The sequence below is a fragment of the Hylobates moloch genome, unplaced genomic scaffold, assembly GCF_009828535.3.
Source record: "Hylobates moloch isolate HMO894 unplaced genomic scaffold, HMol_V3 SCAFFOLD_16, whole genome shotgun sequence".
NCBI classification, from domain to species: Eukaryota; Metazoa; Chordata; class Mammalia; order Primates; family Hylobatidae; genus Hylobates; species Hylobates moloch.
The window spans coordinates 41,709,092-41,735,899 of NW_026652291.1; the positions used below are offsets into that span (position 1 = coordinate 41,709,092).

At 38.5% G+C, this 26,808-nt stretch overlaps 1 protein-coding gene across 1 annotated transcript in view; it reads left to right on the forward strand.

Moving 5' to 3' along the window:
* Window positions 1–26,571, forward strand: part of SGPP1 (sphingosine-1-phosphate phosphatase 1) — a 45,997-nt gene extending 19,426 nt beyond the window's left edge. Inside the window, exons 2-3 of the mRNA XM_032179721.2 lie at window positions 12,148–12,237; window positions 24,121–26,571. Coding sequence (XP_032035612.1) covers window positions 12,148–12,237; window positions 24,121–24,672 — 642 coding nt within the window. The 3' untranslated portion in view covers window positions 24,673–26,571. The remainder of the gene's footprint in view (window positions 1–12,147; window positions 12,238–24,120) is intronic.
* Window positions 26,572–26,808: the final 237 nt, after the last annotated feature.

Here is a 26,808-nt window from a genome sequence, read left to right on the forward strand (position 1 = left end):
GTTTTCATTACACTAGTAATGTATGAGAACAAGGCATGTCTATCTTTAATGTGCCATTATTGTCATCTGTTTACATGTGTACTATTCATTCCTAGAATTGAACAGAAATTCTTTCCTCTGCCTGCCTCCCATATTTAAGTTACTCTGAAAAATTTAAATTGTATTAAAGACAGTTTTTATAATTGTTTTAATTGCAAGTGATTTTATTGACTTAATTTACTACCTTCAATGAATGTAAATGGAACATGCCAAAATATACAAAATAATTCTTATTATGTATAATAGTGAGAAAAGTATATCAGAAAGAAAAAAGCTGTTTGGTAGAATAACTGAAGGAAACGTTTAGATAAATTTTCTTGTGATCAAGGATGTGCAGTGAAAAGATTAGATAGTGGTATGAAATTGAAAACATCTAGGATGTCATGTGATCTCTTTTGGGTTTGGTACATTTTTACATTTTTATGTATTTGAAAATAATGTGAAGGACTTGTAATTTTTACTTTCTACTCTATAAGATCTAAAGATTTAATTTCAGTAAAAACATTAGAGGAAATACATAAATGCCACAGATACAGCTGAACATTCTTTATGAAAACGAAAACAGAAGCCAGGAAACCCCTGCCACATTTAAAATTGTTACCCATTTGTGTAATGATAAACGTATACAGTAAGAAGCAATGATAAATTGGAAAAGGAATTAGAATAGGTCACTAGAATCACTAGAATATAATACTAAATGTTACTTAGCATCCATAGGTCTGTTCTTTAACTGTAAAGAGAGAGGGATAGAATTAATAGCTTTTTTTTTTTTTTTTTTTTTTTTTTTGAGACAGAGTCTTGCTCTTGTTGCCCAGGCTGGAGTGCAAAGGCATAGTTTCAGCTCACTGCAACCTCTGCCACCTGGGTTCAAGCGATTCTCCTGCCTCAGCCTCCCGAGTAGCTGGGATTACAGGCCCCCACCACCACACCCGGTTAATTTTGTGTTTTTAGTAGAGATGGAGTTTCACTATGTTGGCCAAGCTGGTCACGAACTCCTGACCTCAGGTGATCCACCCACCTTGGCCTCCCAAAGTACTGGGATTATAGGTGTGACCTACCACGCCCAGCCAGAATTAATATCTTTAAGATCTCTTCTACCTCTAATTAAATGAAATTTTTATTTAGCCTTCATTCTAAGAAAAACTTAAAAAATATTTGAGTGATACTCTACTTGATCCTAAGGATAAAAGAAATTAAACAACACACTTTGAACAACTTTATATATGAAGGGCAGCATAGTGTAGTAGTTCAGACCTCAAACTCAGGAATCAGACTTCCTGTACTTGAATCACAGATCCATAACCTGATAGCTGGTTGACTTTGGGCAAAAATTTGACCCCGCTGTGCCTCAGTTTCATCTATAAAATGAGGTGAATTAGAATAGCTACCCCATATGGTTGTTCTGATGATTACATGGGTTAATATTTGTAAAGCTCTTAGAATAGCACCTGGTATGTAGTAAATTGTATGTCAAATAAAAATTATTAACCTCTCAGTAAATAATCCATATTCATTTCTCCTAATGTCTGCCTACAATTGAATTTTGGCTTAAAAAAAAAAGTCTAGGCAAATTAACAGTCAGAAATAAAGGATTGCTGGCTGGGCACAGTGGCTCATGCCTGTAATCCCAGCACTTTGAGAGGCCGAGGCTAGCAGATCATCTGAGGTCAGGAGTTTGAGACAAGCCTGGCCAATATGGCGAAACCCCATCTCTACTAAAAATCCAAAAAAAAAAAAAAAAAAAAATAGCCCGGCATGGTGGTGGGCACCTGTAATCCCAGCTACTTGGGAGGCTGAGGCTGCAGTAAGCCGAGATGGGGCATTGCAATCCACCCTGGGAGACAAGAGTGAAACTCCATCTCAAAAAAAAAAAAAAAAAAAAAAAAAAGGATTGCTGCTATAGCCAGTGAGTACCAAGAAAAAAAGAAAGATTGGGTTAGGTAGGAATAGAAAAGAAGTGGAGAGAGTGGAGGACGATACCACAAATATGTATCAGAAACAAGAGAAAGGTCAGTTAGATTGCTATGACTGAGGAATGGGGGAAGAGATAGTCCCCCTAGTTCTGACTTTTTATAAAATAGAAGCTAAGCTCTTACAGAATTGCTAAATTTACTAATGTGGAAAAGACAGAATTTGAGTTTGCCATTGTAATGCGTTTTGCATTTTGAAAATTATTGTACTTAATGAGCCTACCACACTCACTTTTTCCTGAGTGCTGAGGCAGCTCTACAACTATTGTCATCACAGACTAGATTTGTTCTCAACCCTGGAGGTTTGAATAGGGATTTAAAAAAAAAAACCTGCACAGAATCCACACAAGACACTGGAGAAGTTTACTGGAGCCTCGAAGCAGATGAGGCTGGATTATCCAATATATAAAAAAATACTTAATAGGGGCTTGGTGCAGTGGCTCACACCTGTAATCTCAGCACTTTGGGAGGCCGAGGTAGGTGGATCACCTGAGGTTGGCAGTTCAAGACCAGCCCGACCAGCAGGAGAATTGCTTGAACCCGGGAGGCGGAGGTTGCAGTGAGCCGAGATCACACCATTGCACTCCAGCCTGGGCAACAAGAGAGAAACTCCATCTCAAAAAAAAAAAAAAAAAAAAAAAAAATCAGTAGATAACGAAGAAGTACTAATGACTTGGAAACTGCCTGGAAGTCTATATTTATTGGTTTCTGGAGAGGCAATCAGGAATTTCTTCCTCATGATCTGGAGTGCTGGGGCCTGCCTGCAGCTCTGACGTGTTACAAGCTATAACATGTAGCCCTACTCTTTCTTCACAGATCCTTTCCTTAATAGGAACTAGAACATGGATCCTGTTTTCTTAATGTAAGATTATATCAACTAGTATGGTAGTAAATAGCACTTCCCTTACTGTGGTTTTTGATATAAAATATATTTTTAATTATAATGTGTATATGGTGAGTTCAGTTGCTAAATTGATTCTTTGTAACTTAAGAATTCAAAAGAGAAACTAATAACACTGACATTAGATGTGAATAGGTCAAAACCATAGATTGAGAATGTTTTAAATTATATTTTTCTCATTTAATGTGTAGATTAAATGATTATATATGGGTCAGTTGTTTTTTTGTTTTGTTTTGTTTTTTTGAGACAGAGTCTTACTCTGTCGCCCAGACTGGAGTGCAGTGGCATGATCTCACTCATTGCAACCTCTGCCTCCCAGATTCAAGTGATTCTCCCACCTCAGCCTCCCGAGTAGTTGGGACTACAGGCGCATGCCACCAGGCCCAGCTAATTTTTGTATTTTTAGTAGAGACAAGGTTTCGCCACATTGGCCAGGCTGGTCCCAAACTCCTGACCTCAGGTGATCCACCCATCTCAGCCTCCCAAAGTGCTGGGATTCTGTTTCTTAAGTTTACTCAAAAGGATTTTCAGATTGCAATTTATTATGGTGGATTTCACAGATGCTCTTAGAACTAAGGGTTAACACAGCCCATGTTTGAGGCCAGGAACTGAATGATACTATGGCCTTTGACACATGTTTTCATGAATATAATATGGTAAGACTGGTGCCTGAAGGCTTATGTTTACTTCATTCAACAAGTATTAATTGACTGCCCACTATGTGCCAGATACATATTGTAGTAATATAGGCAGGAGAGAATTGCCGGTGGCTTACAGCAGGTAATAATGGTAGAGGTAGAAGTGGTCACATTCTGGATATGTTTATTTTTGTTTTTGCTTGTTTGTTTTTTAACTTGAGGTAAAACTTAACATAAAATTAATAATTATTTGAAGTGAATAATTCAGCTCTAGTACATTTACAATGTTGTACAGCCGTTGTTTCTGTCTAGTTCCAAAACACTTTCATCACTCCAAAAGGAACCCTCTACCCATTAAGCATTTGCTCCCCGTTTCTCTCTGACTTCTGGCAACCATCCATGTTGTGGCTCTATAGGTTTACCTATTTTGGATATTTCATATAAATGAAATTGTATAATATGTGACCTTTGGTGTCTGGCTTCATTCACTTAACATAATGTTTTTAAAGTTTATCCATGTTGTAGCATGCATCAGTACTTCATTCCTTTTGTGTTGACTACTATTCCATTGTTTGTATATACCACAAATAATTTACCCATTCATCTGTTGATGAACACTTGGGCTGTGCCCACGTTTTGGTTATTGTAAATAGTACTGGTATGAACATATGTATAAATGTATTTGTTTGAGTACTGGTTTTCATTTCTTTGGGGGATATAGTTAAAAGTGGAAATGTGTAGGTCACATGGTAATTCTGTGTTTAACTTTTTGAGGAACTGCTAAACTGCTTTTCATAGCAGCTGCATCATTTTACATCCCAACAGCAATGTACAAAGCTTCCAATTTCCCCGCATACTCACCAATACTTGTTACTTTCTTGTCTTTTTTCTTTCTGTTAATTATTATAGCTATCCTAGTGGAGTATGAAGTTGTACCTCACTGTGTTTTTGATTTTCATTTTTCATTTTCATTTCCCATTTTTTGAGACAGGGTTTCACTTTGTCACCCAGGCTGGAACGCAATGGCATGATCTCGGCTCATGGCAACCTTTACCTCCCAGGCTCAAGTGATCCACCTACCTCAGCCTCCCAAGTACCTGGGACCACAAGTGTGTGCCACGACGCCTGGCTAATTTTTGTATTTTTGTTAGAGATGGGGTTTCGCCATGTTGCCCAGGCTCATCTCAAACTCCTGGGCTCAAGCAATCTGCCCACCTCAGCCCCGCAAAGTGCTGGGATTACAAGTGTGAGCCACCATGACAGGCGAGCATATTTTCATGTGCTTGTTGGCCATTTGTATATCTTCTTTGGAGAAATGTCTATTCAAGTGCTTTGCCCATTTTTCAATTGTGTTGTCTTTTTGTTTTTGAGTTGTAAGAGTTCTTTACAAATTCTGCATACTAGATCCTTGTTAAATATATCATTTGCAAATATTTTCTCCCATTTAGTAAACTGTCTTTTCACTTTCTTGATAATTTCCTTTGATGTACATGAGTGTTTTGTTTTGTTTTTTGTTTTTTGTTTTTTTGTTTTTGTTTTTGTTTTTGTTTTTTTTGAGACGGAGTCTCGCTGTTTCACCCAGGCTGGAGTGCAGTGGCGCGATCTCGGCTCACTGCAGGCTCCGCCCCCGGGGTTCACGCCATTCTCCTGCCTCAGCCTCCCGCGTAGCTGGGACTACAGGCACCTGCCACCTTGCCCGGCTAATTTTTTGTATTTTTAGTAGAGACGGGGTTTCACCGTGTTAGCCAGGATAGTCTCGACCTCCTGACCTTGTGATCCGCCCGCCTAGGCCTCCCAAAGTGCTAGGATTACAGGCGTGAGCCACCGCGCCCGGCCTGTTTTTTTGTTTTTTTGAGATGGTGTCTTGCTCTGTCGCCCAGGCTGGAGTGCAGTGGCGCGATCTCTGCTCACTGCAAGCTCCGCCTCCCGGGTTCACGCCATTCTCCTGAGTGGCTGGGACTACAGGCGCCCGCCACCTCGCCTGGCTAATTTTTTGTATTTTTAGTACAGATGGGGTTTCACCGTGTTAGCCAAGATGGTCTCGATATCCTGACCTCGTGATCCACCTGCCTTGGCCTCCCAAAGTGCTGAGATTACAGGCGTCAGCCACTGCGCCCGGCCTGTTTTTTTGTTGTTGTTTTTTTTAAGACGGAGTCTCGCCCTGTCACCCACACTGGAGCGCAATGGCATGATCTCGGCTCACTGCAACCCCCGCCTCCCGGGTTCAAGCGAGTCTTCCACCTCAGCCTCCCAAGTAGCTGGGACTACAGGCACACATCACCACGCATGGCTAATTTTTTGTATTTTTCGTAGAGACAGGGTTTCACCATGTTGGCCAGGCTGGTCTCAAATTCCTGACCTCAAGTGATCTTCCCGCCTAGGCTTCCCAAAGTGCTGAGATTACAGGCCTGAGCCACCACACCCGGCCGAGTTGTAAGTTTTGATGAAATTCCAGTTTACCTATGTTTTTCTTTTGTTACACATGCTTTTGGTGTCATAGTTAAGAATCTGTTGCCTAATCCAGAGTCATAAAGATTTATCCCTGTGTTTTCTTTTAAAAAAATTTTTTTTAGATTTTCTTTCTTTATTGAGACAGGGTCTTACTGTGTTGTCCAGGCTGGTCTTGAACACCTGGGCTCAAGTGATCCTTCTGCCTTGGCCTCCCAAAGTGCTGGAATTACAGGTGTGAGTCACCACACCCGACCCCTATGTTTTCTTCTGAAAGTTTTTAGCTCTTATATTTAAGTTGTTGACCCATTTTGAGTGTATATATGGTATGAGGTAAGAGTCCAACTTCATCATTTTGCATGTAGATATTCAGACGTCCTAGCACTATTTGTTAAAGAGACTATTCTTTACCTATTTAATGGTCTTGGCATTCTTATTGAAAATCAGTTAACCATACATATATGGGTTTAGTTTGGGGCCCACAATTCTATTTCACTGGTCTATATGTCTGACCTTATGTCAGTACCACACTGTTTTGAATACTGTAGTAAATTTTGAAATCGGAAAATGTGAGTCCTTCCACATTGTTCTTCTTTTTTAGTATTGTTTTGGCTCTTCAGGACCTTTTGCAATTCCGTATAAATTTGAGGATCAGCTTTTCAGTATCTGCGAAAATGCAGTTAGAACTTTGACAGAAGGGCTGGGCATGGTGGCTTAGGCCTGTAATTCCAGTGCTTTGGGAGGCTAAAATGGGGGGATCACTTGAGCCCAGGAGTTTGAGACCAGCCTGGGCAACATAGTGAGACCCCCATCTCTATAAAACATTAAAAGATTAGCAGGGTATGGTGGTGCACACCTGTAGTACCAGCTACATGGGAGGCTGCATCAGGAGGATCACATGAGTCCAGGAGTTGGAGGCTATGGTGAACTATGATTGAGCAACTTCTAGATTGCACTCCAGCCTAGGTGATAAAGCGAGACTCCACTCCCCACCCACCGCCAAATAAAAAAAACTTCAGTAGGGATTACATTGACTATAGATCACTTTAGATAATAGTGCCATCTTAACATATTAAGTTTTAATGTATTAAGTCTTCTAATCCATAAACATGGGATGTCTTTTCATTAATTAGGTCTTTTTTTTTTTTTGAGATGGAGTCTCTCTCACTCTGTCGCCAGGCTGGAGTGGAGGGGTGCAATCTCAGCTCACTGCAACCTCTGCCTCCCGGGTTCAAGCAATTCTGTTGCCTTAGCCTCCCAAGTAGCTTGGACTAGCGCACGCCACCACGCCCAGCCAAGTTTTGTATTTTTAGTAGAGACAGGGTTTCACCATGTTGGCCAGGATGGTCTCGATCTCTTGACCTTGTGATCAGCCTGCCTCAGCCTCCCAAAGTGCTGGGATTATAGGCATGAGCCACTGCGCCTGGCCTTAATTAGGTCTTTAACTTCTTTCAGTAAAGTTTTATAGTGTTCAATGGACAAACCTTTCACTTCCTTAGTTAAATTTATTCCTAGGTATAGGTATTTTATTCTTTAGGATGCTATTGAAAATGGAATTATTTTTCTTACTTTCATTTTAGGATTTTTTTTTATTGCTGGTATATAGAAACAGCTGATTTGTGAGTGTTGATCTTATACCCTGAATTCATTTATTAATTCTAATATGTTTTCTTCATGGATTATTTGGGATTTTCTATCTTTAGGATCACTTCATCTGTGAATAGGGATGTAGTAGCCCCCCTCATCAGCAGAGGATATGTTCCACGACCCCCAGTGGATGCCTAAAACTGTGGATAGTACTCAACCCTATATATACTGTTTTTTTCCTGTACATAAGTATCTATGATAAAGTTTAATTTATAAATTAGGCACAGTAAAAAAAAAAGAAATATCACTTTATCTAATTTGTTATTTCTTTTAGTCATTAAGATCTGTAGTCTTTTTTGTCTGCTTACTGATGAAATTCTTTTTTACTTTGACACTTAGAAGTTCAGAATTCTGTTATTCAGTGGGGAGTAAATATGAAAGTCATCATGTAGTCAGAACTGGATCAAGCGTTCCCCAAAATGTTGTTTTTTTTTTTTTTTTTTTTTTTTTAGACAGAGTCTCACTTCGTCACCCAGGCTGGAGTGCAGTGGTGCGATCTCAGTTCACTGCAACCTCTGCCTCCCAGGTTCTAGCGATTCTCATGCCTCAGCCTCCCAAGTAGCTTGGACTACAGGTGCATGCCACTACACCTGGCTAATTTTTGTATTTTTAGTGGAGACGAGGTTTCTTCCTGTTGGCCAGGCTGGTCTCGAACTCCTGATCTCAAGTGATCTGCCTGCCTCAACCTTCCAAAGTGCTGCTGGGATTACAGGCATGAGCCACCGTGCTTGGCCCCAAAATGTTTTTTTTCCGTAAAAAAATCTAGAGAACATATCATAAAGGTAGAGACTAATGACCAAAAAAAGTCAGTCAATAAAAATGACTTATTTTGTTTTCTTTAGTCACCTCATCCCAGTGAAATCTGAAGGTGCCATGGAGCAGAGAAAAGGAAAGCCTCATAGCTTCTTTAGCGTCTGCATCTGGCTTGATAACATTCCAACTCTCCTTTGTAAACACCGTGGACATAGTAAAATTGAATAAATGTGGGTTAAGTCATACTTGGTTTCATTGCTCCTATTTAAAATCTCTACCCTTCCCCTCCCTACCTTCAGCCCTAGCTTCTGAGACTCTATAGGTGATTTTTTCTTCAGTGTGTTGTGTATAAAGAACTCTTATCAGTAATTTTGTACATTTTTACTTCCTTATATGGTCCAAGTTAAGAAAGAGAAGGAAGGGCAGAAAGAGTTTTTTAAAGTTGACTTTTTGTTTTTACTTCTTTGGTTCTGTTTTTTTTTTTTTTTTTTGCTGTCAACAGCTTTTTAGAAATTAGAGTTTAAAGGTTTTTAAAGACTTTAAAGGTCAAGTCCCTGCTGTAGAGACAGACACCACTGTTACCTCTCACCAACAGCCTCCTAACTGTCTCCCTGTTTTTGCCTTACTCTCTTAAAATTTAATCTCTGCATAGCAGCTTTACCCAAAACCCTTCAGTGGCTCCCCATTTGATTCACAATAGAAGCCAGATTTCTTATGGTGGCCTCCCAGGCTCTACTTGATCTGGCCCCCTATTACCTCCCTAACCTCTTCTACTTGCTGTCTCTACTATGGCCACAACTAGCCTCCTTGCCAGTCATACTTGGTGATCAGAAACTTTGCTCACTGATTCCCCTGCCTAGTATATGCTATTCCCACAGTTAATCTGCTTGGCAAGTATACTCACTTCACCTCCATTCCCTCTTGCCTCAAATCTCAACTTCTCAATAAAGCCTATGCTGACTATCTTCTGTTTAATACTGTAACCTGCCCCATTTACACTCTGAAACTCATGACCCTATTTTTATTTCTGTTTTAATTAAGATAGACTTGTTTATACTGTGGCAATGACTTAATTCCCAAATTGCAATGACTTAACACAATAAAATCTTGTATCTTGGCCAGGAATGGGGCCTCACGCCTCTCATCTCAGTACTGTGGGAGGCCAAGGCGGGCGAATTGCTTGAGCCCGGGAATTTAAGACCAGTTATGGACAACATGGCGAGACCCTGTCTCTGCAAAATATTAAAAAAAAAAAATCAGCTGGATGTGGTGGCACACCTGTAGTCCCAGCTACTCTGGAGCTGAGGTAGGAGGGTCGCTTGAGTCTGAGAGGTGGAGGTTGCAGTGAGCCAAGATCATGCCACTGCACTCCAGCCTGGGCAACAGAGCAAGACCCTATCTCAAAAAAAAAAAAAAATCTTGTTACAAATCCATTATGCGTTAGCAAACAGCTTTGTCCACTTTGACCCTCAAGGACCTAGGCTGATGGAAGCTTGCCCGTCTTGTGATGCATCTCAACATGTAGTTTCCCAGGGTCACATCTATAGGAAAGAGAGAGTTCAAAGGAAGATTGAAAGTGGCATAAGTCACTTTTTTCCCCAGCTCACTGGCCAAAATTAGTTGCATGACCCTAATGTAAGTGAATCCAAAATGTAGGAGGCACACAAGGAATATTAATGAGCATTACTATTTCTTCAACATATGTTCTCTTTTTATTTTCTCCATGCTACCTATCAGGTTTTATTATATGATTTATATATTTTATATAACTTATACATATTTACATATCATATCATTTGCATGCTTTTGTGTTTACTATTTAGTGCCTCCTCTAGCAAGAATAGGAACTTATACTCCCAGAAAAGAATATAATTATTCTCCCAAGGAATATTTAGAATGTGAAATTAGTAAAACTTGATTATTCGTTGAATACAACGGCTAAGGAAAGAATTAAGGATAATTCATGTTTCTCATTTGGATTACATGGTTTTTGGTGTTTCCAAACGAAATAGGGAATATCAGAGGAGGAACAAGTGTGGGTGATAGGATGATGAGTTTGGTTTGAGGTATAGTGGGTTTACTACCATAGGGACCTCGAGGTGGAGATATGTGCAGAGTTGGATATATGGTTCTTAAACCCAGGGAAATGGGTAGGTCTTCAGCATGCCTAGTAGTAGTTAAAAAATAAGAAAAGGGGCCAGGTGCATTGGCTCACTGCACCTGTAATCTCAGCACTTTGCCAGGCCAAGGTGTGTGGATCACTTGAACTCAGGAGTTTGAGATACTCATCTGTAGTCCTAGCTGCTTGGGAGGCTGAGGCAGGAGGATCACTTGAGCCTGGGAGGTTGAGGCTGCAGTGAGCCGTGATTGTGCTGCCGCACGTCAGCCTTGGTGACACAGTAAGACCCTGTCTCAAAAAAAAAAAAGGAAAAGGTAAGACTGTCACTAGCTACTAAGGACAGAATCCTTCTTTATACTAATGTTTAAAGAACAAAAAGAGGAAGATACGCTCTTGTGTGGGAAATGCAGCAAAAAATAAATGTTAAAAGGGGAACCAGGAGAGTATGAAGCTATGACTATCAAGGGTATTTAGAGTTTCAAGGAGAAAGTGAGGGACCATGTTAAATGTAGTAGATATGTTAAAAAAAACAAAACAAAAGAAAACAAAAAAACAACAACAAAAAACAACTGTGCCTGTAGTTCCAGCTACTCAGGAGGCTAAGGCAGGAGGATCACTTGGGCCCAGGAGTTCAAGGTGATAGTACACGATTATCACACCTGGGAATAGCCTCAGTACTCCAGCCTGAGCAACATAGTGAGACCCTGTCTCTCTAAAAAACAGAACAAAACAAACCACCAAAAAACAACAATTTTGTACTAAATATTTTCTACTCTTCTTACAAGCTTACTTAAGTCCTTGCTCCTTTATTTCAACCCAGCTTCCCTAACCACCTTGGCTTCAATTTCATTAAGAAATTTGAAGTCATTAGGCATAAACAGCCCCAAATGTGCCCTCCCTTCTTCCCTTTACAAACTTACGACCATGCCCATCTATCCTTTCCTCTTTCCCTCCAATCTCAGGACATTCACAGCCAACTCTTCCACTAGTGCCATCGATACCAAGAATTGTCTACACTTGCTGTTTATGCTTTTTCCCTTTTATGATTTCTGCTCCTAATATTCCACGAAAAGTTTTCTCAGTAAGGGGACCATTTGAAATTTTAGTCGTTGGGGTGAAAGTGAAAAACTAAGTACAAAGTGTTGAATACTGAATGCAAGGTAGGGGAATAGCAATATAAATTGCAGATAGCAGTCAGTGATGAAGTAAGAGGGAGATAATGCCAATCCTCCTCCCCAGACAACTGAAGACATTTACATGGACTAGATTCAGGTACTATTCCAGAGGCCCTTTCATTTTGGTGGCCATATTAAAAGTATGTCTCTTACCTGTCCTCCTCCTCCTATACCTTGCCAGTGATGGAATCTTCATTGTAGAAGCAGAAATGAACCAGTTCCCACAATAAAGAATATAGACAAATGAGATTTCATTCATTTGTTCATTTGTGGAAAAGTATTTCTTGAATGTCTGCCATGTGCCATACTCAGGGTTAGGTGCTGGGAATATAATGGGGAGTAAAAACACAAATTTCTTGTTTTAGTGGACTTTATAGAATAGTGATTTGATTTGTCTTTTGTTTGTTTATATCTAACTTAAATTTGTTTAACTAATTTTACTTTTTTTCCCCTTTAGTATCCTCTTATGTATGGACTGATTCTTATTCCCTGCTGGTGTTGTCTAGTTTGCCTAAGTAGAATTTACATGGGAATGCACTCCATTCTGGTAAGGAAAATATTGTCTTCTTAATACTTTATTTTTTATGACATGGACAGGAAATTTTATAATTTTTAATCATTTGCAAACTTACCTGAAGCCTAAATGAGAAAATATTGTAAGTCGTCTAAGTTTGTTTTGCTAAAATATCAACATGATGGTTTATGAAGTGTTAATGTAGTAGTCACATTTTTCACAGAAACAGTTCCCAGCAATCACAATAGCCAAGTATTATAATCAAGATAACATTTCTTCCTCCTTCCAGTCTCACTTTTATCTTCCTTTGCAGTCTTTTCTGTGTCTCTCTTATCACTGAGTCAAAACCAGCAATGTGACTACAGAAACCAAGGAGAGCTCCTGAGTATTGTTGAAGAACTAGTGACTAGAAACTATGTGAACTTAAACTTTCCAGGTGCCATTTGTGTTTATATTAAACTCTACTTTTCTTCTCTTTCCCTTCAGTATGTTAGGACTCACAGTGGACATTGTGTTTTGAGAATGCAATTCGGTTCCCAAAGCAGCAGCACAGGGACCCTGTACTATTTGCAGCCATACCCATTCACTTTCCCTCCTCGCTATCCCTATTGACACCCCCTTAGCTCTGGCCTACAACATATCTTGACCAGATTACTGTGATAGTGTCTTAATTAGTAGCCAACTTCCAGTTTGACACTGCTGTACCAGTATTCAGTCTGTTTAGTAGACTTTCCAAAACACAAATACGATGCCATACTGAATTATTAGGTTTCCTCCAATGCAAAGGGTTTCTTACCTCCATAACTTTACAAATGCTGTAACATTTACTTGGAATGCCCTTTTCACTTTCTTTAACTTAACTATCCCATTCATTCTTCAAGACTCACTATAGATACTCTTAACCCCTTAAAGCCTTATTACCTTCTCCATCTTCTCTTTCTCAAGACTTGTGAGGTGACCCTTCCCCACTTATCCTAAATTGCAATTGCTTTTTTCCTTATCTGTCAAGTATACTAGACTCCAAGTTCCTTGAGAACAGCAACTGTGTGTTTTAACTCTACCTTTAGCATCCAACAAGGTGTCTCATGAGGCATCTATGAATGAATTGTGTATTACCATGGAAATAAAGGATCAGAAAAAAAGGTGGAAGAATTCATGGAATTCTAGTTTCTAACGGGTCATATCCGTTTTTTTCTTGCCCTTAACAACTTAACATTTTTAGAATTTTTTCTCATATTATTTCATTCTCTTATTTCTTAGTTATAGAAATGTTGGTTTCTATCTCAAATTTCTTGCTTCCAGCACCTGCTCCTTCACAGATAAATTTCCAGAAGTCCCAAACACTATTTTATTTTGTTGGGAGGCAGGGTGTGCTGTAATTTTGGGGTTGGTCATTGTTTCTAGGTTTTTTAAAATTTTAATTTTAAATTCAAGGGGTACATAAGCAGATTTGTTTGCAAAGGTATATTGTGTGATGCCAAGATTTGGGCGTCTATTGATCCTATGACCCAGATGGTGAACGTAGTATCCAGTAGGAAGTTTTTCAGCCCTTTCCTCCCCCTCTCTCTCCCTTCTCTCCTTTTGGAGTCCCTACCAAACACTTTTTTTTCCTTTTGAGACACAGTCTTGCTCTGTTGTCCAGGCTGGAGGGCAGTGGCGCAATCTCGGCTCACTGCAGCTTCTGCCTCCCAGGTTCCAGTGATTCTTGTGCCTCAACCTCCTTAGTAGCTGGGATTACAGGCATGTACCACCACACCCGGCTAATTTTTGTATTTTTAGTAGAGACAGGGTTTCACCATGTTGGCCAGGCTGGTCTCAGACTCCTGACCTCAGGTAATCCACCTGCCTTGGCCTCCCAAAGTGCTGGGGTTACAGATGTGAGCCACTGCACCCAGCCCTAAACACTATTTTAATAAACAAATTATTTGTGTTTGACTTTTTATAATTGTATTTAATATGAATTGTGAATTTACATACAATTCTTTCTGACTAATCTCTCCTAATTTTGTAATCAGATTAAGTATCATATTTTTATGCAAAATCAAATACTTGTTACAAGAAAATGTTTTCTATCTTCTGTGTGTTTTTAGAGTTATTCTGTTCCACCCCTAAAAGTTAGCATCACTACTTCTAAAAAACCTACCAAATGGTTATGCATCTTTAGTGATAAAAAGTGAATTCCTGGTATTTCTTGGAGAAAAAGATATTAGATAATATCCCTTGACTCATTATCATCATACAAGGAAGAAAAAGAATCTATGTGATTACATTGAATATGTAATCTCAAAGATACTGCTTTTGTTTGTTTGTTTGTTTGTTTGTTTTTGAGATGGAATTTTGCTCTGTCACCCAGGCTGAAGTGCAGAGGCGTGATCTCAGCTCACTGCAACTTCTGCCTCCTGGATTCAAGGGATTCTTCCAAGTAGCTGAGATTACAGGTGCATGCCATCATGCCCTGATAATTTTTGTATTTTTAGTAGAAACAGGGTTTCACCATGTTGGCCAGGCTGGTCTCGAACTCCTGACCTCAAGTGATCCGCCTCGGCCTCCCAAAGTGCTAGGATTACAGGTGTGAGCCACCATGCCTGGCTGATACTGTTCTTTTTAAAAAATGAAATATTTGGCTGGGTTAGTCAAATATCCAGGATGGACAACATCTGTTCTTTTTTGTTTGTTTGCTTTTTTAGAGGCAAGGTCTTGCTTTGTCACCCAGGCTGGAGTGTGATGGTGCAAACATAGCTCACTGCAATCTCAAACTCCTGGGCTCAAGCAGTCCTCCCACCTTACCCTCCCGGGTGTCTAGGACTACAAACATGCACCACCATGTCCAGCTAATTTTTACATTTTTTGTAGAGATAGGGTCTAGCTATGCTGCCCAGGCTGGTACCAAACTCCTGGTTCAAGTGATCTTTCCACCTCAACCTCTCAAGGTGCTGGGATTACAGATGTGAGCCACTATGTCCAGCCTAACACTAAGAGTTTTAACAATGGTTATTGTTAGGTAAAAACTGCCTGTTATTGTTTATCTATAATTTTTACTTTTTCTGTAGTGACCATGTATTAAATGTGTATTTTAATGAAAGAAGATAGATACTTCAAAAGTCATCCCTAAATCATGGCTTTTATAATAAAAAACAATGTATTATAACAATACATTTTGTTGTCAGAAACTGTTGTCATCATTGTCATATTTAAACTGGAACCAGGACACCTGAAATATATTATAGTTAAAATAAAAACAAAAAAGCCATTATGAGATAGGAGACCTGAATTTCAGTCTCAGCAAATCACTAGCCTCTCTAGGTTTGATCACTATAAATGAAAAAAAGTTTCAAATTTAATACGTAATAAATCTTCATTAAATGTATGGTATTTAATATCATCTACCATAAATTGATGATAACCTGGAGTATTCCATTTAGATGTGTAATTAACAACTTTTGGGGTATAAGAGTTATTTAAAATAATAAATAGCTAAAAGTATTTGCTAAATTTCCTTTTAGAAAATTTGCTACTTTGAACTCTTTGTTACCTTTAACATTAATTGTTCTTTATTGCATACTTTGTGCTCTAACACTTAAAACCACTTAGTTACACATTTTAATGTTATCCATTATATTGATATCAAAATGATAGCCAACATGGTTATGTCGTAAATTTGAATGTTTCTTTTTCTGATTCTATTGGATAGAAGTTCAATATACCCTATCTAGGGAAATATAAACAATTTAAAAACTCAAACAGAGAAGGAAGCAGATTTGTCTAGTTTTGTAGCAATCTAAGTTTTGTCTTGTTTTTTTCCTGGTCAGACAAGGTGTGGAATAATCTGGGTTTAACACTCATGGAGCTATACACAAAAAGTAGAGGACAACAAATACTGGATTTTTTATGTCAATTGATACATGAGAAGTTATTATTTTAAAGAATTCTTAAAGAGATCAAACATAACAATTTAAAGATATTTAATGAATTTTTTCTTTCTTTTTTTTCTGAGACAGGGTCTTCTTCTGTTACCCAGGCTGGAGTGCAGTGGCGTAATCTCTGCTCACTGCAACCTTTGCGTCCTGGGCTCAAGCGATCCTCCCACCTCAGCCTCCGAAGTAGCTGGGACCACCATGCCCTGCTGATTTTTGTATTTTTTCTTTTTGTGAGAGACAGGGTTTGGCCACTTTGCCCAGGCTACTTTCGAGCTCCTGAGCTCAAGCAATCCACTCGCCCTGACCTCTCAGCGTGCTGGGATTACAGGCGTGAGCCACTGTGCCTGGCCAGTTTTTTCATTTTTTAAGGTACTATAAAAGAAACATTTTACAATATTGAACATATGCTTATATCTATTATGAAAAAATACATAATTTAAAAAAATACCTGGCTGGGCACAGCAGCCCACGCCTATAATCCCAACAATTTGCAAGGCCAAGGAGGGAGGAGTTCACAACCAACCTGGGCAATGTAGGGAGACTTTGTCTCTATAAAAAATTAAAAAATAAGTTGATCATGGTGGCTTGTACCTGTAGTCCCAGCTACTCACAAGGTCAAGGTGGGAGGATTGCTTGAGCCAGGAAGATTGAGGCTGCAATAAGCTGTGATTTTGCCACTCTACTCCAGCCTGGGCAACAGAGCAAGATCCTATCTAAAAATAAAAATAAAAATAATTAATAAAAAGCTAACTTCAGAGCTGTTAACCCTTCCTTTCACTTAACCTTAGAGTAAATATGTATGGCTTTATGTAAAGAACTTATCAGTTGTCATTTGTCTGAAACATCTGACTTGATGTAAATTCTATGTGAAAAGTACAAAGTTTAGAATATTTTTACTTTAGCATATAACATGAAATTCTAAATCACTCATGAAATTTAAGATAAAAAATAAAGCAGCAGCTTTTATTTTTGTAGCCAAAATCCTATGGGTATTTACCAAGACTTGTGCCTTTAATTATAAGATAGGGAAGTAAGGGTAAAATAGCAAACAAAGGGAATATAACCTCATAAGGTGAAATTATTTTGGCAATTTGTGCTCTGAAATATGAAGAATTGGCCAGGTGCAGTGGCTCACACCTATAATCCCAACACTTTGGGAAGCCAAGGCAGGTGGATCACTTGAGCCCAGGATATCTGGATCAGCCTGGGCAACATGGCAAAACCCCATCTTTATAAAAAAAAAAAAAAAAAGTACAAAAAGTTAGCCAGGTGTGGTGGTGTGCGCCTGTGGTCCCAGCTACTTGGGAGGTGGGAGGATTGCTTGAGCCCAGGAAGTCGAGGCTGTGGTGAGCCATGATCTTCCCTCCAGCCTAGGCCATGGCCATAGAGTGAGATCCTCTTTCAAAAAAAGAAATATGAAGAATAGAGGTTTGACAGTCACATCATTTGAGATCTCCTTATCCAAATGCATGGTCAGAGTTTGAGTCACTTGTGGAATCTTTGAGTAACTGAAATAAAATGCAGTTGATCAGAATTCTTTGGTAATTTTTAGTATGTATCAGTGCGTTTTCTCGGAAGACATCCTGTTCAAAAAAAAAAAAAAATATTGAACCTGGGTGTGGTGGGTAATGCCTATAATTCCAACACTTTGGGAAGCTGAGGTGGGGTGGATCACTTGAGCCAAGGAGTTCAAGACCAGCCTGGGCAACATGGGGAAAGTCTGTCTCTACAAAAAAATACAAAATATTAGCCAGGCCTGGTGGCTTGCGCCTGTAGTCGCAGCTACTTGGGAAGCTGAGATGGGGAGGATCAATTGAGCCCAGGGGGTTGAGGCTGCAGTGAGCTATGACCACGCCACTACACTACAGGCTGAATGACACAGCAAGACCTGTCTCAAAAAAAAAAAAAAGAAGTTGAACGTTTAGTTTCTCTTCACTCCCAATATTTAATTTCTGATTCTCAAAATGTTAATTTTTGTAACAACCTTGTCAAGTACCTTCGAGGTAAGAGATTAAATAAGCAGCTGTGTGACCTTACTCCAGTTTTCATTGTTTAAAAACTGGTTGATTAAGGTAATCATAAATTTCCATCAAATTTGCACACTTTTGAAAGGGAAAAAGGTGCTTTTAATACCTGTCCTGGGGACAAGAGCAAAATGGGACTCTTCGAGGCAAGCTGTTTCATGTTGGTTGTTATGGTTAAATGTGACAATAATTGTAAAGTATTGAAGCAGTGTTTTTAGTACAGAAAGTTATTATTCTCCAAAAATGTCTTAGGCCTGGTTCAATAAATTATATATCATCTGCTTCTCTTATAGAGCTCTTGTCAGGTAGAATTATGTAGTCAATGTGATGAGTCTAAAGAATACCCTGTCTTTTTCTTTCTTCCTTTCTTTTCTTTTTTCTCTTTTTGTTTTTTATTTTTATTTTTAAAGAATTACCTTAACTGTCTTAATTTAACTAACCAAACATTTATTTCCTGCTTACTTATTTTTCATGCACTGAAAATATATGTATAAATAAGGTAAAGTCTTTGCCTTTGAGTAGTCACAGTCTAAATATGCAGTATGTGATAAACAGTGTAGTGCAATTGTTTTCAACCAGGGGTGTACATTAGAATCACTGGGGAGATTTTTTAAAAATACTGATGCCGTACCCCCACTTCAGTTCAATCATAATCTCTGAATATTGTCCCAGGCATCAGTATTTTTATCAAGTTCTCCACTTGATTTTAATCTACAGCAAGGGTTATGAACTTTTGGTTTCCTGGAGAAACAGATAAGCAAAAAATGGAAAACAGTCATAGCAGGTATGTGGAGGATGCAGTGGAATCAAAGAAGAGAAAATTTCTTATTACAGGGTAGGAGAAGAAAGTTTATGGAGGAGGTAGATGCCTGAGGATAGTCTCAAAGAATATATAATAGTTTGCCTGAAATATAGGTAGGAAGGATAATTCTAACACAAGAAGAAATAGTCTATAAATTCATTTTGGGATCTGGCATTAAATGAAACTTAATGATAGACAAAACTCAGTTATGAAATGCTTTATATGTCCTTCTAAGAGTTGGAATGCACACATGATGTTTATTGCCTTAGTTGACACTTTCTTAAACATTTTGTTAATTGATCACCTCTCAGCCTTTTGGCCAAGATCAAGCGTAAACATTTTGTTAATTGATTATGTAATATCTTTCCTTGACCTGTTATAAAAGGAATCACTTATTTAAATAAAGAGAATACAATTATAATTTTAAGCAACTTTACTTACTATTGTAGAATAGGAGACTATCAGCCAAAATATGTTTTATATCTAAATAAAATTTTTAAAATGTTTTTCATGGCTGGGCATAGTGGCTCACACCTGTAACCCCAGCACTTTGGGAGGCCAAGGTGGACAGATTACCTGAGGTCAGGAGTTCGACACCACCCTGCCCAACATGATGAAACTCTGTCTCTACTAAAAATACGAAAATTAGCTGAGTGTGGTTGGTGGCGCACACCTGTAACCCCAGCTACTTGGGAGGCTGAGACTGGAGAATTGCTTGAAGCCAGGAGGTAGAGGTTGCAGTGAGCTTAGATGGTGCCACTGCACTCCAGCCTGGGGAACAGAGTGAGACTCAGTCTCATATAAATAAATAAATAAATAAATAAAATATTTTCTTATATCTATAATGTAGTACATCATTTAAAGAGAGGAAAGATATTCATTTACAAGTAATTTGGTAGATTCTGCTAGACAAAACAAATTCATGTGAAGGATTTGTTTATTCATTCATTCATCCATCCAAAAAATATTTGAGGTTGAACAAAACATAGCCTATTTCCCCACCATTTTATAGTTGAATGTTCAACTGTATTCTCTTTCATAATTATCTGTATCTTCTCCAGCTGTTCTTATATTCCAAAGTATTCTAATTTGGAGTTATATCTCTTTTAGAACAATGGCTTCAAGCACTGCAACTGTGGACCCTGTCATTTCATAACACAATTTTTATTGCATAGAAAAGGAATAGCGCAGCTGGGCACAGTGGCTCACACCTGTAATCTCATCACTGTGGGAGGCCGAGGCAGGTGGATTGCTTGAGCTCAGAAGTTGGAAACCAGCCTCGGCAACATGGCAAAACCTGGTCTACAAAAAATACAAAAATTAGCCTAGCTGGGCATGGTGATGCACGCTTGTAGTCCCAGTTACTCAGGAGGCTGAAGTGGAGAGGACAACTTGAGGTGGAGGTTGCAGTGAGCTAAGATTGTGCCACCAAAGTCCAGCCTTGGCGACAGACCCTGTCTCAAAAAACAAAACAAAACAAAAAACAGGGAAGCATTCAAGTTCAACCATAATCAATTAACTAATCCAAAACCCAAAAACAATTTAAATGACCATAAGTGGGAAAACTGATAAATTGTATTACATGATTGTGAAAGTGAATGACCGATAACTACATATAATATAATGAATGAATCTTTTTTTTTTTTTTTGAGACGGAGTCTCGCTCTGTCCCCCAGGCTGGAGTGCAGTGGCGCAATCTCGGCTCACTGCAAGCTCTGCCTCCCGGGTTCACGCCATGCCATTCTCCTGCCTCAGCCTCTCCGAGTAGCTGGGACTACAGGCGCCCGCCACCACTCCCGGCTAATTTTTTGTATTTTTTTTTTTAGTAGAGACGGGGTTTCACCGTGGTCTCGATCTCCTGACCTCGTGATCCGCCCGCCTCGGCCTCCCAAAGTGCTGGGATTACAAGTGTGAGCCACCGCGCCTGGCCAATGAATGAATCTTAATGTTAAGTGTAAAAGCAGTTCACAAGAGACGGCTATAACATTTTAACAAAGCTGAGAAGCAAAACTAGATAATTTTTTTTTTTTTTTTTTTTTTTTTGAGACAGAGTCTTGCTCTGTCACCCAGGCTAGAGTGCAGTGGCGTAATTTCAGCTCACTGCAACCTCCACCTCCGGGGTTCTAAGCGATTCTCCTGCCTCAGCTTCCAGAGCAGCTGGGATTACAGGCATGTGCCACCACACCCGGCTAATTTTGTATTTTTAATAGAGATGGGGTTTCACCATGTTGGCCAGGCTGGTCTTGAACTCCTGACCTCAGGTGATCCTCCCACCTTGGCCTCCCAAAGTGCTGGGATTACAGGCATGAGCCACCGCACCTGGGCCAAACTAGATAATATTTTGCTTGAAGATATGTGGTAAAACGATTTGAAAAAAATAGGTATTTATGGCCAGGCCCGGTGGCTCATACCTGTAATCCTAGCTCTTTGGGAGGCCAAGGTAGGTGGATCACTTGAGCCCAGGAGTTCAAGACCAGTCTGGGCAACCTGGTGTGAAACCTGGTATCTACAAACAAAACAAAACAAACAAAAAATCCCCGGTATTTATTAAGCCAAAATTCATGCTTGCAAATTGCCTCCAGGGAGGAATGCAGAGTGATAGGTTGAGAAACAGCACAATAGTAGATTTGACAATTCTTGTAATATTATAGTTCTTTTGTTGGGAAGTGATTTCATAGATACGAATTTTATAGTTTCATATACACTCTACATGTATTTTGCTATGTATCAAATCCTATGTAATAAAAAATTTTAAGACAAAAACATCAAGCAACTAGTCTGTTGGTTAACTGTATTGAATATTGTTAAGAAATGACCTGGCCAGGCGCGGTGGCTCATGCCTGTAATCCCAGCACTTTGGGAGACTGAGGCGGGCCAATCACAAGGTCAGGAGATAGAGACCATCCTGGCTAACACGGTGAAACCCCGTCTCTACTAAAAATACAAAAAATTAGCTGGGCATGGTGGCGGGCGCCTGTAGTCCCAGCTACTCGGGAGGCTGAGGCAGGAGAATGGCGTCAACCCGGAAGGCGGAGGTTGCAGTGAGCTGAGATCGCGCCACTGCACTCCAGCCTGGGCAACAGAGCGAGACTCTATCTCAAAAAAAAAAAAAAAAAAAAGGAAATGACGATTGTTTTTGAAGACCACTAGTATCCATGAAAAAGTGGTTTCAGTGTAGTGGTGAGTTTAGAGAAAAATTGGAGGTGAGGAAGTAGAGACAGTGAATATAAACATTGATAAGTTTTTCAGTAATAGTAGATCATAGGGTTTTGTTTTGTTATAAGGTAGAAATATGGAACATTTTTGTATGTTGTCAGGAATGATTCAAAAAGTTATTTAATAGCTTCATTTCCTCAAGTAAACCATCTTCTATCAAGTCTACACAATTGCTCCTGCCTAAAACTAGGAACCATCTTTGATTCCTCTCTTTCTTCTTGCTCTTTCTCACATTCAATCCATCATCAAGTTACAGTTGTCAATTCTTTTTTTTTAATTTTTTTTTTTTTTTTTGAGATGGAGTCTCGCTCTGTCACCCAGGCTGGAGTGCAATGGCGCCATCTCAGCTCACTGCAACCTCCGCCTCCCGGGTTCAGGCAATTCTCCTGCCTCAGCCTCCCGAGTAGCTGGGATTACAAATGTGTGCCACCATGGCTGGCTAATTTTTGTACGTATGTATGTATTTATTTATTTATTTTTGAGTTGGAGTTTCACTCTTGTTGCCCAGGCTGGAGTGCCATGGTGCGATCTCGACTCACCACAACCTCTGCCTCCCAAGTTCAAGCGATTCTCCTGTGTCAGCATCCCGAGTAGTTGGGATTATCGGTGTGCACCACCACACACAGCTAATTTTCTTTTGTATTTCTAGTAGAGACGGGTTTTCACCATGTTGGCCAGGCTGGTCTTGAACTCTTGACCTCAGGTGATCCACCCGCCTCGGCCTCCGAAAGTGCTGGGATTACAGGTGTGAGCCACTGTACCCAGCCTCACTTTTTATTCTTAAGAGACGAAGTCTCACTATGTTGCCCAGCCTGGTCTCCAACTCCTGGGCTCAAGCAGTTTCTACAAAGTGTTGGGATTATAGGCATGAGCCACTGCACCCAAGCTCCTATCACTTCTGAAATAAAATCTCCTCTCTTACCTAGCCTACAAAAGCCTTTGCACTTGATATTCCCTCTACCTGGAACACATTTCCTCTGCCTCTAAATATAGGCTCCCTTTAGAATCAGATCTGTGCTCAAGTGTCACCACCCTCAGACAGGCTTCCTTAATCAATCAGTACTCTAATCGGGTCCTTCATCATACTATTCTATTGTCCTGTTTTAGTTTCTTCATGAGATTCATAACAATCTGAAATCGTAATATTTATCTGCTTTCTTATGTGGTTATCAACAGTCTTGCTCTGTTATTCAGGCTGGAGTGCAATGGCATGATCTTGGCTCACTGCAATCTCCACTTCCTGGGTTCAAGTGATTCTCATGCCTCCATCCCCAAGTAGCTGGGACCACAGGCTGGAGCCACCATACCTGGCTAATTTTTGCATTTTTAGTAGAGACAGGGATTCACTATGTTACCCAGGCTGGTCTTGAACTCCTGGCCTCAAGTGAACCACCCACCTCAGCCTCCCAAAGGGATGGGATTACAGGCATGAGCTACCTTGCCCAGCCACATTCTTGTCATTTTTTAAAGCAATGTACCCTCAACCCCTAAAATAGGGGTTGGTACTCATAAATATTTGTTCAATGAATGAATGAATGAATGAATGAGAAAAGAAAATTACCTAGGATGTATATCCTGTGTGGTCATGGAGATAATTACATACATAAACATATGAAAATGAAAACCATTTCTCTGAATAATAAGTGTACTTTTCCCCAGAAATCAAAACTACACAATTTTAGCATAGTTTGTTGTTCAGAATTTGAATATAAATTTGTGGATATTATATATGTAGTTAATTTATAAAAGGGTAGAATTATGAAAATATAAACCTTTTATTATTAATACAGTTTTTAGTGCCTCTTATATGGTCAGTTAATAAAGTTTACTTTGAGAATTTGACAACTTTAAAAAATTTATATATATTCAACGTTTGAAATGTCAAATATAAGTTATTTTTTAAATGCCAAAAATATTCAGTATTATACTAAACAACGATACTTTTATCTTTTCCTAGGATATTATTGCTGGATTCCTATATACCATTTTAATCTTAGCCGTCTTCTATCCATTTGTGGACCTGATTGACAACTTCAACCAAACTCACAAATATGCTCCATTCATCATCATCGGGCTTCATTTAGCTTTGGGGATCTTTTCTTTCACTCTTGACACCTGGAGCACATCCCGGGGAGACACAGCTGAGATACTAGGAAGTGGTGCTGGAATTGCATGTGGATCTCATGTTACTTATAACATGGGTCTAGTATTAGATCCTTCTCTAGATACATTACCTTTAGCTGGGCCCCCCATTACTGTGACTCTGTTTGGAAAAGCCATATTGCGGATCCTTATAGGGATGGTATTTGTACTAATAGTCAGAGATGTAATGAAAAAGATCACCATTCCTTTAGCCTGCAAAATCTTCAATATACCGTGTGATGATATTCGAAAAGCAAGACAGCACATGGAAGTTGAACTTCCTTATCGGTATATTACCTATGGAATGGTTGGTTTCTCTATCACATTTTTTGTTCCTTACATATTTTTCTTTATTGGTATCTCTTGATGGAGAAATATTGTTTATGATAAGAAAGGAGGGTATCAGTTACTGATACCCAAAAATATATTCCAGGTAAAGCCAGGTCAGAATTAGGCTTTTGCAGGAATTTAACTTAAATAATTATTTAAGTAAATTCATAAGAGTCAGTGCATTTTATCATTGCACATCCAGATACTGTTTTAGGTGAGGTGAGCTATTTCATTACTGAGAAAATGATAAGTATCCATTTAGAATGTTCATGTAATGTTTGGAGAGTTTTGTATTATGGATTCAACTTATATATAATATATATAAGGTACTAATATGCAATTATATATCTGATATATATTATATATAAAATAATATACCTAAGTGTTTTTTTAAACTATGGGAGTGTATTATAAAATCAATAATAATATGCAAACAGTTGTGCCTGTGTATTTGAACTAAATACAGGTATGTTGTTATTAACAGATATATTTAACATTTATTTACTATGGGAGCCATTTCCTAATTGAATTGCGTAATTACTAGACCAGAATACATATGCTACTATATGTTGATTTACTGCCTGTTTTTACACTGCCATTACCTTTCATGTTATCCATGATGTTGAACATGGGAGGCATTTTTAATGGACCAAATTTTTAGAAAAATTAGTTTTTGGATTTTTTTTTAAGTTCTGTGTACTGTTTTGAATGTACTTTATTTGCAACTATTTTGGACGTCAGTTTAATAATTCAGGTACTGAATTTTATTGCTTGCTAATTGTGCCTTTCCGTTGCTAAATTAAGAAATGCTACGTATACTGTGATGTAAAAATAAGACATTAACTTTATCTTAAGTTACATATAATCAAGCAAATATTTTAAAAAATGTATGTCAGGGTGACAGGCATAAAAGTAAATTGCCCTTAACTCTTTAGCCTTTATTTAGAAAGAAATGTGGAATGGGCTAAACTTTCTCACCAATTTATTAGAAAGCTAAATGGATAAATACTTCCCTTTTTGTAGATATTTTTCTGTGCATTGTAAGTTATAGGAACAGGATATATTTTTTGTACATTGTCTTGATTGTTTATACTGCAGGTAGGTATCTCCAGTGAATGGAAACGTAGTTGAAATTTATAGATGGGACAATGCACATACTTCATATGTAAACAAAGCATTTTTCTAAATAATTTGGAAAGGATTGGATTTAGCACTGTTAACTTTTAATACCCATTTATTGGCTATTTAAGGTAAATTATAAAACCTAAAATTAGTATCAGTATTTTAGATCCTATTATTTTTTCAACTTTCTATTGTTTTCACAGTGGAAAATTTGCGTATAGTATTAAACTATTCTTTTTTCTGTCTGCCTTTATATTTTGAAGTGTGGTTGTACTTATGTTAACATTAAGTGTATTTGTAGAAAGTTTTTCATAAAGAATATGATTAACTTTCCATATAAATAAATACCAGGTATGAAATTACTGATTTTAGTGCAATATCTGTATGATTATCCAGAGCTATCACTTCAGATGTTTCTATTTTGGGCAACATAACTATTTGAGCTCATATTTTTATAATTCTGATTGAGAATTTAGGGGCATGGTAATTTTTACCAAAACTGAAGCTGGTAATTTTAAGTAAAGCTACTAAATTTACCCTTTACTTATTAGTTAAAAGGAAACCAATGCATGTAGGAAAATATTGGTACGTTGGAAAATGTGAAAAGAGCTTTACTTTCAAAATGTATGTTTAATCAATTGAATTTTAGGGACCGTTTTCCATAATTTGGGCATATGCTATCCTGTTGATTTGTATGTCTAGCTTAAAAAGTATTTGAAAATGTTCCATTTCTTTGTGTTTTATTATTTTCTGTCCTATGACAGTTCTATGCTAAATGTATTTTAAAATAAAAGCTAAATTGAAGATTGAAGAAGGTTTTGCTTTGTTTTGTTTGCCTTCCGGGCAATTGTTTCTGTTTTATCTGGTAGAGATTTTAAAAATATGTCTTGGGTTTTCATTCTAGCACATATTTCCTCTGAAGCGTTTTGTCCAAAATCAAAGTGCTGTTTTGGCAATAGAAGACATTGAAGAAATTCTTTGAGGTACAAACTGACTTTGGTTCCATTTATGATTATTTCTAACATTGTACTTTTAGTAAAAAGTTTAACAA